The 15,876-nt window shown below is 33.0% G+C and overlaps 1 protein-coding gene across 3 annotated transcripts in view; it reads left to right on the top strand.

The window, feature by feature from the left end:
* Nucleotides 1-14,528, top strand: part of LOC149800359 (peroxynitrite isomerase THAP4-like) — a 93,259-nt gene extending 78,731 nt beyond the window's left edge. For all 3 annotated transcript variants that reach the window (XM_089959986.1, XM_089959987.1, XM_089959989.1), the window contains exons 5-6: nt 9,361-9,464; nt 14,164-14,528. In XM_089959986.1, coding sequence (XP_089816112.1) covers nt 9,361-9,464; nt 14,164-14,277 — 218 coding nt within the window. In that variant the 3' untranslated portion in view covers nt 14,278-14,528. The remainder of the gene's footprint in view (nt 1-9,360; nt 9,465-14,163) is intronic.
* Nucleotides 14,529-15,876: the final 1,348 nt, after the last annotated feature.

The raw sequence follows: 15,876 nt of genomic DNA, 5'->3' as shown, positions 1-15,876 counted from the left end.
CTAATTATTACAAATATGACATGTCTCAATGATTCAACCCATACTTCTAATTCTTACAAATAAGACATGCTTGAATGATTCAACACATACTTCTTAATTATTACAAATAAGACAGAACTGAATGATTCAACCCGTACTTATAATTATTACAAAGACAGGACTGAATGATTCAACCCATACTTCTAATTATTATAAATAAGACAGGACTGAATGATTCAACACACACTTCTGATTATTACAAATAAGACAGGACTGAATGATTCAATCCATACTTCTAATTGTTACAAATAAGATATACCTGAATGATTCAACCCATACTTCTAATTATAACAAATGAGACATATCTGAATGATTCAACCCATGCTTTTAATTATTACAAATGAGACATGCCCGAATATCTCAACACATACTTCTAGTTTTTACAAATGGACATGCCTGAATGATTCAACACATACTTCTAATTATTAGAAATAATAAATGTCTCATTGATTCAACCCATGCTTCTAATTATTACAAATAAGACATGCCTGAATGATTCAACACGTACTTCTAATTATTACAAATGAGACATGCCTGAATGATTCAACACATGCTTCTAATTATTACAAAGAAGACAGGACTGAATGATTCAACCCATGCTTCTAATCTTTTTAATAAGACAGAACTGAATGATTCAATACATTGTTCTAATCTTTATGAATAATACACGACTGAATGATTCAACCCATACTTCTAATTATTACAAATAAGGCAGGATTGAATGATTCAACCCATAGTTCTAATCATTACGAATAAGACAGGACTGAATGATTCAACCCATTCTTCTAATCGTTACAAATAAGACAGGACTGAATGATTCAACCCATACTTCTAATCATTACAAATTAGAGAGGACTGAATGATTCAACCCATACTTCTAATCATTACAAATAAGACGAAACTAAGTGATTCAATTCATTGTCCTAATCTTTAGAAATAAGACAGGACTGAGTTATTCAACCCATACTTCTAATAATCATAAAATAAGACAGGACTGAATGATTCAACCCATACTTCTAATTATTACAAATAAGACAGGGCTGAATGATTCAACCCATTCTTCTAATCATTACAAATAAGACAAGACTGAATGATTCAACCCATTCTTCTAATCATTACGAATAAGACAGGACTGAATGATTCAACCCATACTTCTAATCATTACAAATAACATAGGACTGAGTGATTCAGCCCATTCTTTTAATGATTACAAATAAGACAGGACTGAATAATTCAAGCTATACTTCTAATCATTACAAATAAGACAGGACTGAGTGATTCAGCCCTTTGTTCTAAGTAGTACAAAGACAGTACTGAATGATTCAACCCATACTTCTAATCATTACAAATAAGACAGGACTGAATGATTCAACCCATACTTCTAATCATTGCGAATAAGACAAGCCTGAGTGATTCAACCCATTCTTCTAATCATTTCGAATAAGATAGGATTGAATGATTCAACCCATACTTCTAATGATTACAAATAAGACATGCCTGAATGATTCAACCCATGCTTCTAATTATTACAAATATGACATGTCTCAATGATTCAACCCATACTTCTAATTCTTACAAATAAGACATGCTTGAATGATTCAACACATACTTCTTAATTATTACAAATAAGACAGGACTGAATGATTCAACCCATACTTCTAATCATTACAATAAGACAGGACTGAATGATTCAACCCATACTTCTAATCATTACAAAAATGAGACAGGACTGAATGATTCAACCCATACTTCTAATCATTGCGAATAAGACAAGCCTGAGTGATTCAACCCATTCTTCTAATCATTGCGAATAAGACAAGCCTGAGTGATTCAACCCATTCTTCTAATCATTTCGAATAAGATAGGATTGAATGATTCAACCCATACTTCTAATGATTACAAATAAGACATGCCTGAATGATTCAACCCATGCTTCTAATTATTACAAATATGACATGTCTCAATGATTCAACCCATACTTCTAATTCTTACAAATAAGACATGCTTGAATGATTCAACACATACTTCTTAATTATTACAAATAAGACAGGACTGAATGATTCAACCCATACTTCTAATCATTACAAATAAGACAGGACTGAATGATTCATCCCATACTTCTAATCATTACAAATAAGACAGGACTGAATGATTCAACCCATACTTCTAATCATTGCGAATAAGACAAGCCTGAGTGATTCAACCCATTCTTCTAATCATTGCGAATAAGACAAGCCTGAGTGATTCAACCCATTCTTCTAATCATTTCGAATAAGATAGGATTGAATGATTCAACCCATACTTCTAATGATTACAAATAAGACATGCCTGAATGATTCAACCCATGCTTCTAATTATTACAAATATGACATGTCTCAATGATTCAACCCATACTTCTAATTCTTACAAATAAGACATGCTTGAATGATTCAACACATACTTCTTAATTATTACAAATAAGACAGGACTGAATGATTCAACCCATACTTCTAATCATTACAAATAAGACAGGACTGAATAATTCAACCCATACTTCTAATCATTACAAATAAGACAGGACTGAATGAATCAACCCATTCTTCTAATCATTACAAATAAGACAGGACTGAATGATTCAACCCATACTTCTAATCATTGCGAATAAGACAAGCCTGAGTGATTCAACCCATTCTTCTAATCATTTTGAATAAGATAGGATTGAATGATTCAACCCATACTTCTAATGATTACAAATAAGACATGCCTGAATGATTCAACCCATGCTTCTAATTATTACAAATATGACATGTCTCAATGATTCAACCCATACTTCTAATTCTTACAAATAAGACATGCTTGAATGATTCAACACATACTTCTTAATTATTACAAATCAGACAGAACTGAATGATTCAACCCGTACTTATAATTATTACAAAGACAGGACTGAATGATTCAACCCATACTTCTAATTATTATAAATAAGACATGCCTGAATGATTGAACCCATACTTCTAATTATTACAAATGAGACAGGACTGAATGATTCAACACACACTTCTGATTATTACAAATAAGACAGGACTGAATGATTCAATCCATACTTCTAATTGTTGCAAATAAGATATACCTGAATGATTCAACCCATACTTCTAATTATAACAAATGAGACATATCTGAATGATTCAACCCATGCTTTTAATTATTACAAATGAGACATGCCCGAATATCTCAACACATACTTCTAGTTTTTACAAATGGACATGCCTGAATGATTCAACACATACTTCTAATTATTAGAAATAATAAATGTCTCATTGATTCAACCCATGCTTCTAATTATTACAAATAAGACATGCCTGAATGATTCAACACGTACTTCTAATTATTACAAATGATACATGCCTGAATGATTCAACACATGCTTCTAATTATTACAAAGAAGACAGGACTGAATGATTCAACCCATGCTTCTAATCTTTTTAATAAGACAGAACTGAATGATTCAATACATTGTTCTAATCTTTATGAATAATACACGACTGAATGATTCAACCCATACTTCTAATTATTACAAATAAGGCAGGATTGAATGATTCAACCCATAGTTCTAATCATTACGAATAAGACAGGACTGAATGATTCAACCCATTCTTCTAATCGTTACAAATAAGACAGGACTGAATGATTCAACCCATACTTCTAATCATTACAAATTAGAGAGGACTGAATGATTCAACCCATACTTCTAATCATTACAAATAAGACGAAACTAAGTGATTCAATTCATTGTCCTAATCTTTAGAAATAAGACAGGACTGAGTTATTCAACCCATACTTCTAATAATCATAAAATAAGACAGGACTGAATGATTCAACCCATACTTCTAATTATTACAAATAAGACAGGGCTGAATGATTCAACCCATTCTTCTAATCATTACAAATAAGACAAGACTGAATGATTCAACCCATTCTTCTAATCATTACGAATAAGACAGGACTGAATGATTCAACCCATACTTCTAATCATTACAAATAAGATAGGACTGAGTGATTCAGCCCATTCTTTTAATGATTACAAATAAGACAGGACTGAATAATTCAAGCTATACTTCTAATCATTACAAATAAGACAGGACTGAGTGATTCAGCCCTTTGTTCTAAGTAGTACAAAGACAGTACTGAATGATTCAACCCATACTTCTAATCATTACAAATAAGACAGGACTGAGTGATTCAGCCCTTTCTTCTAATCATTACAAATAAGACAGGACTGAATGACTCAACCCATACTTCTAATTATTACAAATACGACAATACTGAATGATTCAACCCACACCTCTAATAATCATAAATAAGACAGGACTAAATGACTCAACCCATACTTTTAATAATCATAAATAAGACAGGACTGAATGATTCAACCCGTTTTTCTAATGATTATGAATAAGATAGGAGTGAATGATTCAACCCACACTTCTAATAGTCATTAATAAGACAGGGCTGAATGACTCAACCCATACTTCTAATAATTACCAATAAGACAGGACTGAGAGATTCAACGCATTTTTCTAATGATTATGAATAAGATAGGACTGAATGATTCAACCCATACTTCTAATTATTACAATAAGATAGGACTGAGTGATTCAACCCATACTTCTAATTATTACAAATAAGACAAGACTGAGTGATTGAACGCATATTTCTAATGGTTACAAATAAGACATCCCTGAATGATTGAACCCATACTTCTAATGATTACGAATGACACATGCCTGAATGATTCAACACATTCTTCTAATTATTACAAATAAGACAGGACTGAATTATTCAATCCATATTCCTAATTGTTACAAATAAGACATACCTGAATGATTCAACCCATACTTCTGATTATTACAAATAAGACATGTCTGAATGATTGAACCCATGCTTTTAATTATTACAAATAAGACAGGACTGAATGTTTCAACACATACTTCTAATTATTACAAATGAGACCGGACTGAATTATTCAACACACACTTCTGATTATTACAAATAAGACAGCACTGAATGATTCAACACGTACTTCAAATCATTGCAAATAAGACATGCCTGAATGATTCAACACATACTACTAATTATTACAAATAAGACATGCCTGAATGATTCAACACATACTTCTAATTATTACAAGGGAGACATGCCTGAATGATTCAACACATACTTCTAATTATTACAAAGAAGACAGGACTGAATGTTTCAACCCATACTTCTAATCTTTCGAATAAGACAGGACTGAATGATTCAATGCAGTCTTGTAATCTTTATGAATAAGACAGGACTGAATGATTCAACCCATATTTCTAATCTTTACGAATAAGACAGGACTGAATTATTCAATACATTCTTCTAATCTTTACGAATAAGACAGGACTGAATGATTCAACCCATACTTCTAATTATTACAAATAAGACAGAACTGAATGATTCAACCCATACTTCTAATCATTACGAATAAGGCGAGACTGAGTGGTTCAATTCATTGTCCTAATCTTTACAAATAAGACAGGACTGAGTGATTCAACCCATACTTCTAATAATCATAAATAAGACAGGACTGAATGATTCAACCCATACTTCTAATAATTATAAATAAGAAAGGACTGAATGATTCAACCCATACTTCTAATTATGACAAATGAGACAGGACTGAATGATTCAACCCATACTTCTAATGATTGTGAATAAGAGATGACTGAGTTATTCAACCCATTCTTCTAATCATTATGAATAAGACAGGACTGAATGATTCAACCCATTCTTCTAATCATTGCGAATAAGACAGGACTGAATCATTCAACCCATACTTCTGATCATTACAAAGAAGACAGGACTGAATAATTCAACCTATTCTCCTAATCATTACAAATAAGACTGGACTGAATGATTCAACCCATACTTCTAATCTTTACAAATAAGACAGGAGTGAATGATTCAACCCATACTTCTAATCATTACGAATAAGACAAGACTGAGTGATTCAACTCATTGTCCTAATCTTTACAAATAAGACAGGACTGAGTGATTCAACCCATACTTCTAATAATCATAAATAAGACAGGACTGAATGATTCAACCCATACTTCTAATTATTACAAATGAGACATGCCTGAATGATTCAACCCATGCTTCTAATTATTACAAATGAGACAGGTCTCAATGTTTCAACACATACTTCTAATTATTACAAATAAGACATGGCTGAATGATTCAACACATACTTCTGATTATTACAAATACGACAGGACTGAATGATTCAACCCATAGTTCTAATTATTACAAATTAGAAAGTACTGAATGATTCAACCCATAGTTCTAATCATTACGAATAAGACAGGACTGAATGATTCAACCCATTCTTCTAATCATTACAAATAAGACAAGACTGAGTGATTCAATTCATTGTCCTAATCTTTAAAAATAAGACAGGACTGAGTGATTCAACCCATACTTCTAATAATCATAAAATAAGACAGGACTGAATGATTCAACCCATACTTCTAATTATTACAAATAAGACAGGACTGAATGATTCAACCCATTCTTCTAATCATTACGAATAAGACAGGACTGAATGATTCAACCCGTTCTTCTAATCAGTACGAATAAGACAAGACTGAGTGATTCAACTCATTGTACTAATCTTTACAAATAAGACAGGACTGAATGATTCAACCCATACTTCTAATAATCATAAATAAGACAGGACTGAATGATTCCACCCATGCTTCTAATTATTACAAATAAGACATGCCTGAATGATTGAATCCATACTTCTAATTATTACAAATAAGACATGCTTGAATGATTCAACACATTCTTATAATTATTACAAAGACAGGACTGAATAATTCAACGCATACTTCTAATCTTTGTGAATAAGACAGGAATGAATGATTCAATCCATACTCCTAATCATTACAAATAAGACAGGACTGAATGATTCAACCTATACTTCTAATCATTACGAAGATGACAAGACTGAATGATTCAACTCATACTCCTAGTCTTTACAAATAAGACAGGACTGAGTGATTCAGCCCATACTTCTAATAATCATAAAATAAGACAGGACTGAATGATTCAACCCATGCTTCTAAAAATTATGAATAAGACAAGACTGAATGATTCAACCTATACTTCGATCATTACGAAGAAGACAAGACTTTATGATTCAACTCATAGTCCTAATCTTTACAAATAAGACAGGACTGAATGATTCAACCCATTCTTCTAATAATCATAAATAAGACAGGACTGAATGATTCAATCCATACTTCTAATCAATATGAATAAGACATGACTGAATGATTCAACCCATACTTCTAATTATTACAAATAAGACAGGACTGAATGATTCAACCTATACTTCTAATCATTACGAAGAAGACAAGACTGAATGATTCAACTCATACTCCTAATCTTTACAAATAAGACAGGACTGAGTGATTCAGCCTATACTTCTAATAATCATAAAATCAGACAGGACTGAATGATTCAACCCATGCTTCTAATAATCATAAATAAGACAGGACCGAATGATTCAACTCATACTTCTAATCTTTGTGAATAAGACAGGACTGAATGATTGAACCCATACTTCTAATAATTATGAATAAGACAGGACTGAATGATTCAACCTTTACTTCTAATCATTACGTAGATGACAAGACTGAATGATTCAACTCATACTCCTAGTCTTTACAAGTAAGACAGGACTGAATGATTCAACCCGTACTTCCAATAATCATAAATAAGACAGAACTGAATGATTCAATCCATACTTCTAATCAATATGAATAAGACAGGACTGAATGATTCAACCCATACTTCTAATTATTACAAATAAGACAGGACTGAATGATTCAACTCATACTTATAATTATTACAAATAAGACAGGACTGAATGATTCAACCTATACTTCTAATGATTACGAAGAAGACAAGACTGAATGATTCAACTCATACTCCTAATCTTTACAAATAAGACATGACTGAGTGATTCAGCCTATACTTCTAATAATCATAAAATAAGACAGGACTGAATGATTCAACCCATGCTTCTAATAATCATAAATAAGACAGGACTGAATGATTCAACCCATACTTCTAATCAATATGAATAAGACAGGACTGAATGATTCAACCCATACTTCTAATTATTACAAATAAGACAGGACTGAATGATTCAACTCGTACTTCTAATTATTACAAATAAGACAGGACTGAATGATTGAAGCCATACTTCTAATTATTACAAATAAGACAAGACTGAGTGATTCAACCCATACTTCTAATCTTTACGAATAAGACAAGTCTGAGTGATTCATCCCATATTTCTAATTATTACAAGTAAGACAGGACTGAATGATTCAACCCATACTTCTGATTATTACAAATAAAACATGCCTGAGTGATTCAACACATACTTCTAATTATTACAAATAAGACATGCCTGAATGATTCAACCCATGCTTCTAATTATTACAAATAAGACAAGACTGAGTGATTCAACCCATATTTCTAATCATTGCGAGTAAGAGAGGACTGAGTGATTCAGCCCATTCTTCTAATCATTACAAGTAAGACAGGACTGAGTGATTCAACCTGTACTTCTAATTATTACGAATAAGACAGGACTGAGTGATTCAACCCATACTTCTAATCATTACAAATAAGATAGGACTGAATTAGTCAACCCATACTTCTAATTATTACAGATAGGACAGGACTGAGAGATTCAACCCATTCTTATAATCATTACAGATAATACAGTATTAGTTTTTTGTAATATAATTGGATTCAGTATTTGAGGTGACTCAATCAGCTGTGAGGAATTATACATCTGGACTGTATACACTAAATGTACAAACGTGTGTATTTTTATAGCTATTTGTTACAGTTTTATATGAAGATTTTCTTGTAAAATTACACTTATAATTACCTTTCCAAACCTAAATATGAAAGTTTGGCATATGGCATACCTTGCATTAAAAGTTTTGGTACAAAAAACTCAAATGTATTACAGATTGATATTTTCTCTCAGGGTCACATGGAGGATGGTGGCTGTTGGGAGATCATCATGTGAATCATTGAGGGTGTGTTTATCTGATATTTTCCAATGTGTCAGTTCTTATTGTCTGACTTGAAAGATCTGTATGAATGTTATAAGTGAACAGCCTTTTCAAAAGAAGTTTCAATTACATTAGAACTTTTTGGAATTTTCTTATACAGTGTAAACATTGAAGATAGATATGTGTTTAATGCTGTATTTTATTTTCTAACCTATAGGTCTTGCGGAAGTAGAGGAGGGACATGTAGAAGGCCAGGAGATGAAAACCGAGACACAGACATTGGCAAGACTGAGCTTTGGGACACCTCCTGCTGTTAAAAAAGTAATCATTGAGATAGAGAGACTGTTAGACAAAAGATACATGTGTATGCAGATATGCATAAACACATACTTAGGCAGGTTTCCTGAGGTAGGTAGGTAGGAAGAAATGGTTGGTTGGTAGGTAATATGAAGCTATGTTTATCTGTTGGTAAGCATTAGGTAGGCTTGTTTATAGGTTGTACTTATTAGAGGTGTAGGCACATACTTAATGCAATGGATAAATAGATAATATTAGGTAAATACATTTGGAAGATAAATGTTTATGTAGAATTGACAGATAGTTTCCTATTCCAACAATTCACAGAATAAATTTATCATTCATAAATTTGGTGGAGAAGAATTTCAGTTATAGATTTCCTGCCTTGCTTTTTCATGTGGTATGCGTTTGCTGCTATAGTGAGGAGGTAGTTAGCTGTTACAGTGAGGAGGTAGTTAGCTCAGCTGCTATAGTGAGGAGGTAGTTAGCTCAGCTGTGTGTATATTGTACCTGAGAATGGCTGTCTCAGAAGTAACAGACCTAGGCCAAATATTGAAAATGTCATCTCAGTGATTGAGAGGTTACAGTTGTTCAAAGACTTGTAATGTTTTTTAAGTTTTAATCCTGTTCCTTTCATGCATTTGCTCTCAGATGTGCACAAGTTTTGGCAGACAGTTCTGTGTTCTTGCAGAATATGGAATATCATTTCTTGAATAACTTACACCAAAAGAATATGTTATGAAATAATGACTTTAGCACTGGTCCATTATCTTATAAATTAATGACTGTAGTATTGGTTCATTATCTTATGAATTACTGACTGTAGCATTAGTCCATTATCTTATAAATTGATGACTAGTATTGCTCTATTATCTTATGAATTTATGATTGTAGTGTTGGTCCATTATCTTATAAATTAATGACATTGGCATTGGTCTATTATTTGATAAATTAATGACATTGGCAGTGGTTCATTATCTTATAAATTAATGACTGGCATTGGTCCATTATCTTATAAATTAATGACATTGGCATTGGTCTATTATCTTATCAATTAATGACTGGCATTGGTTCATTATCTTATAAATTAATGACTGGCATTGGTCGATCATCTTGTAAATTAATGACTTGGCATTGGTCCATTATATTATAAATTAATGACATTGGCAGTGGTTCATTATCTTATAAATTAATGACATTGGCATTGGTCTGTTATTTTATAAATTAATGACATTGGCATTTGTCCATTGCCTTGTAATGTAATGACTGGCATTGGTCCATTATCTTATAAATTAATGACTGGCATTGGTTCATTATCTTATAAATTAATGACTGGCATTGGTCGATCATCTTGTAAATTAATGACTTGGCATTGGTCCATTATATTATAAATTAATGACATTGGCAGTGGTTCATTATCTTATAAATTAATGACATTGGCATTGGTCTGTTATTTTATAAATTAATGACATTGGCATTTGTCCATTGCCTTGTAATGTAATGACTGGCATTGGTCCATTATCTTATAAATTAATGACTATACTATTGGTCCATTATCTTTTGAATTAATGACTAGTATTAGTCAGTTAATGACTAATATTAGTCAGTTATCTTATAAAGTAATGACATTGCCATTGGTCCATTATCTTGTAAAGTAATGACTTGGCATTGATGCATTATCTTATCAATTAATGACTCTGGCATGGGTCCATTCTCTTATCAATTAATGACATTGGCATTAGTCCATTATCATGTAAATTAATGACTGTAGTATGGTCTGTTATCTTATAAATCAATCACATTGGCCCATTATCTTGTAAATTAATGACTGGCATTAGTCCATTATCTTGTAAATTAATGACATTGGCATTGGTCTGTTATTTTATAAATTAATGACATTGGCATTAGTCCATTATCTTGTAATGTAATGACTGGCATTGGTCCATTATCTTTTGAATTAATGACTAGTATTAGTCAGTTATCTTATAAAGTAATGACATTGGCATTGGTCCATTATCTTGTAAATTAATGACTTGGCATTGGTCCATTATCTTATAAATTAATGATTGTGGCATTGATGCATTATCTTATCAATTAATGACTCTGGCATGGGTCTATTCTCTTATCAGTTAATGACATTGGCATTAGTCCATTATCTTGTAAATTAATGACTGGCATTGGTCCATCATCTTATCAATTAATGACATTGACATTGGCACTGGTCCATTATTTTATAAATTAATGACTGTGGCATTGGTCCATTCTCTTATCAATTAATGACATTGACATTGGTCCTTTATCTTATCAATTAAAGACTATGTCATTAGTCCATTCTCTTATCAATTAATGATACTGGCATTGGTCCATTTTCGTATAAATTAGTGCCTTTGGGATTTGTCCATGATCTTATGAATTATTGACTGTAATATTAGTCCATTATCTTAAAAATTAATGACTGTAGTATTTGTCCATTATCTCCCCTTGGGATAAAAGGAGTAACCTAATAATTAAGTGCCTCCTAACATTTTCATTTCAACATGGATGGATATTGAATGAAAACCTGGTATCTGTTTCTTGGATTTTCTGACAGTACATTTTGCAGATATGTTTAAGCATACTTTTTGCATACTGTTATAATACTTGAAGCTGACTTTTTGCCTACTGTTATAGTACTTGAAGCTGACATTTTGCATACTGTTATAATACTTGAGGGGGCCCCGAGTGGCCGAGTGGTCTAAAGCGCTCTTCATTATGGATCACTGCCATCTCACCTCTGTCTGCGGCGGTTCGAGTCTAAGATTCAGCCAATGTGGGTATGTGAGAAGGCTTGCCAGTAGCTTCTTGTGGGTCGGTGGTTCTTTCCGGGGTTTTCTCTGGTTCTTCCTCCACCATTAATACTGGCCGCCATGTATAGCCTATCATGTGCTGCAAAATGGCGTTAAACCCCACAACAACAACAATAATACTTGAAGTTGACATTTTGCATACTGTTATAATACTTGAAGTTGATTTTTTGCATAGTTATATTACTTGAAGCTGACTTTTTGCATACTGTTATAATACTTTAACTGTTTTTGTTGTTTCTTTGCTTGCAATAATTACAATCCTCTTTTCTGACAAATGAGCATTTTTGAGATCTAAATTTCATTTTTTATGTTATAAAATACATAGATTATCATGATGTCAATCTTCAGTTCATTTTAATTTGAAGTAAACACTGATAGAAATCGTTGAATAGGTCAAATTTGGTGTCAAATTTTCGGATGAATATAATTTTGTATGGTGATCATAGGCTGATAAATCAGCCACTCACCTATTCATTCAGACATGCAAAAATCTGAAGCCAATTATGGCTGCAGACATAGATTCACATTTGCTACACTTACCTCTGTTTCTCTTGGCTGTGGAGCTAATGTTCGCTGAAGGGTTCTTTTGGTAGCATTACATTATATTTCCAGAGCAAATCCTATGTTTGATGATTTGTAAATCCACATGGAATAGCACAGCCCTGTCTTATGGTTATTTTGAATTTTGCACTATATATGGCTGTTGCCAATTACTGGTACGTGTCTAAATTGTATAGTTTTTTCCAGAAAGATTTGCATGCAGCAAAATTGCATATTTTAATGAACAGGTGATATCAGACTCACATATCATCCATCAGTATCAACACTGATTTGGGTGGGTGGGTTGATTTATCAGACTATGGTGATCAGTGTATCCTATGTACAACCCCCACCCACCCTGATAAAATATATGGCTGCATGGGATAATGATTTAGAGCAAGTATTTACCCCCAGAACATATAGTGTGGCTTTGTTCAATTTTCTGAAAATAACATTGTAGTGATCATCCAATTTCAAGTTATAATGAAAATGAATATGCGTATGATGAAGTATGTTTAGACATCAATTCACTTGACATGTCTTACGTAAATGACATGTCTTACGTAAATAGTACCTTTTCTGGGAAAGAAATGATTAATTCGCATGGTCAATACATTCAAGTGACTGCTGTAAGCATTAAGATACCACTGTCTGGTTAGGAAACACATGGCTGTTATGCATGGCAAGAATGTGACCATTTGATGTGTCTTCTATATGGGGACTGCTATGACAGGTTTGTGTATAGTTGATATCTTGTTGGGTCTCAAGCAAAAATAATTGTAATTGAAATAGTTTGTCTTGACTTCAAAATGTGTGAAAGCTAATCGCAAAAAAATAAATTTTCTGTAGGATTTTGAACATGGACACCTTACTGAAAACTGGGAATCTTGTATAATGGTAGCTAATCAGGTTTTTAAATCTGCATGACCAGGGACTTTAAACATAATGTTCTCGAAGCAAGGACTGTACAGTTGTTGTAGGGTTTAACGCCATTTTTCAGCACACGATAGGCTATACATGGTGGCCAGTATTAATAGTGGAGGAAAAACCCTGGAAAACCCCGGAAAGAATCACCGACCCACGAGAAGCTACTGGCAAGCTTTCTCACATACCCACATTGGCTGAATCCGAGACTTGAACCTACTCGGACAGAGGTGAGATGGCAGTGATCCGTAATGGAGAGTGCTTTAGACCACTCGGACACTCTGGGCCCCCAAGGTCTGTACAGAGAGGTCTGATTACAAGTAAATGTTTTAAAGCATAAGCAAGTTCAGCTTTAGATTTTCTTTCCTGATTTTTTTTCTCTGTTGTTTTTCACTTTTCTTCTATCTTTCCAGATATCCAGAATTTTCAAAAGGAATGGAGATGTTCTAGAGCAAGTACTTTCCATGGAAACAGAAAATACACCAATGACAAAGCATCTTACAATATCATATCAGAAAGTAAACTGAATTCCTGAATCACATTGCAGGGAAGATCACATTGTAATATTTTAATTTTCAAACTTTAATCACTTTAACAATCCGCATTTCGAAAATAACAATTTCATCCGAATGGATTTTACTACATTGCATAACTTGTGCCATAACAATAGCGTTTCTAAGAGGTCTTTTCTCAAGATGTTTTTTATATTTGCTATAGGTATGTGATTTATTTTAATTTTTAAATAAAAAGCTAATTATAATATACAGGCACCCACAAATCTATTTAAGTTTTATTTTATATATCTGCTTAAATATCTAATAGTTATTTCTTGACAAGAAAAGGATTACTCATTCTGTTGAAAAACTTATAATAGGCACCATTTTATGTCCCACTATTGTAGCAGAAGGTGGCATATAGTTTTCTTGCTGTCTGTCCATTTGTCTATCTCTCAGTTTTGTGTGATAGCTTCGCAATGCAGGACTAGTATGAACTTTAATTGATGCAAAATCTCTCAGGTTGCATCAGCATTCGCATACCTGCCACTGTAACCTACATTAGGTATTACATTAATTACATAAATAATTGTACCTTTTTGTCAACAGTGACCTTCATCAGAAACAGCCATTGTGATTCATTACTTATCCCAAGTAGTGATTTAGTTGCTATATCTTCAGCTATTTTGACTTTCAAGATTTAAAAGATGCATTAAAGCCATGATTTTTAATGAGGTTGCAGAGCGATTCTGGTTTGGTGTTATGGTATTGCAAAATAATAGGTTACTTAATGGAAAGGCATTATGGGGTAAAGTGCCTTGCTCAAGGACACAACACAGTAAGTGACTTGGGCTAGTCTGATGGCAGGATTCAAACCCAGATCCATTCTTTCATGAGTGCAGCATACTGATCACTGCTTCACTACAATTCCTGTCTTCATTAATTGCATCGTATGATGTACTGTAAGGTGCATCGTCCTACTCTGTACCTTGAGCCAGCCAAAGTAATTCTTACTTATTTAGTGATAATACATGTCTGTTTGTCTCTCTCACATCAACAGTTCATGTATACTACTGATCACAGAGCAACATAAGTTGGAGTTTACATGTATCATGTAGAGTACAGTACTTTCAGCGAGTAGTAGGTCACTGTGGCTTATATTAAATTATCCACTGATTTTGGGTTAGCTTTGTGATTAGCTCACTTTTTCCAATACTGTTGCCAGCAGTGTCATAAAACTTGGCATCTGATTGCCACAGAAAGAGTAATACAGTCATCAGTGAAGACTAGGTCATTGTGAGCTGTTTTTCTTGTTGAGAGACTGGTGCATACTTTTCAGTTGAGCTCAGTTTCTGTTGTTTATGATATGTGTCTAGGTAATATTTTTCATACACAATAGCTCAGTGAATTACTCAAAATTGATATTTACATGTGTGATATGGATTATGACACCTTCGGTGCAATTTTAGGTGCAGTGTTTTTGGTTAACTTTTTCATTAGCTGTGTATCTCAGGCACTATACCCAGTGACATAACACAACTTGGTATGTAATTGCATCATGAAATGTACTACTGCCATCAGTGAAATCTAGGTAATTGCATCATTTGCTTTATGTTGTTTTCTTTTTGTACT

Source organism: Sinohyriopsis cumingii, chromosome 5 (genome assembly GCF_028554795.1).
Source record: "Sinohyriopsis cumingii isolate HCF-2022 chromosome 5, ASM2855479v2, whole genome shotgun sequence".
Taxonomy (NCBI): Eukaryota; Metazoa; Mollusca; class Bivalvia; order Unionida; family Unionidae; genus Sinohyriopsis; species Sinohyriopsis cumingii.
This window is presented reverse-complemented; position numbering and strand designations above follow the sequence as displayed.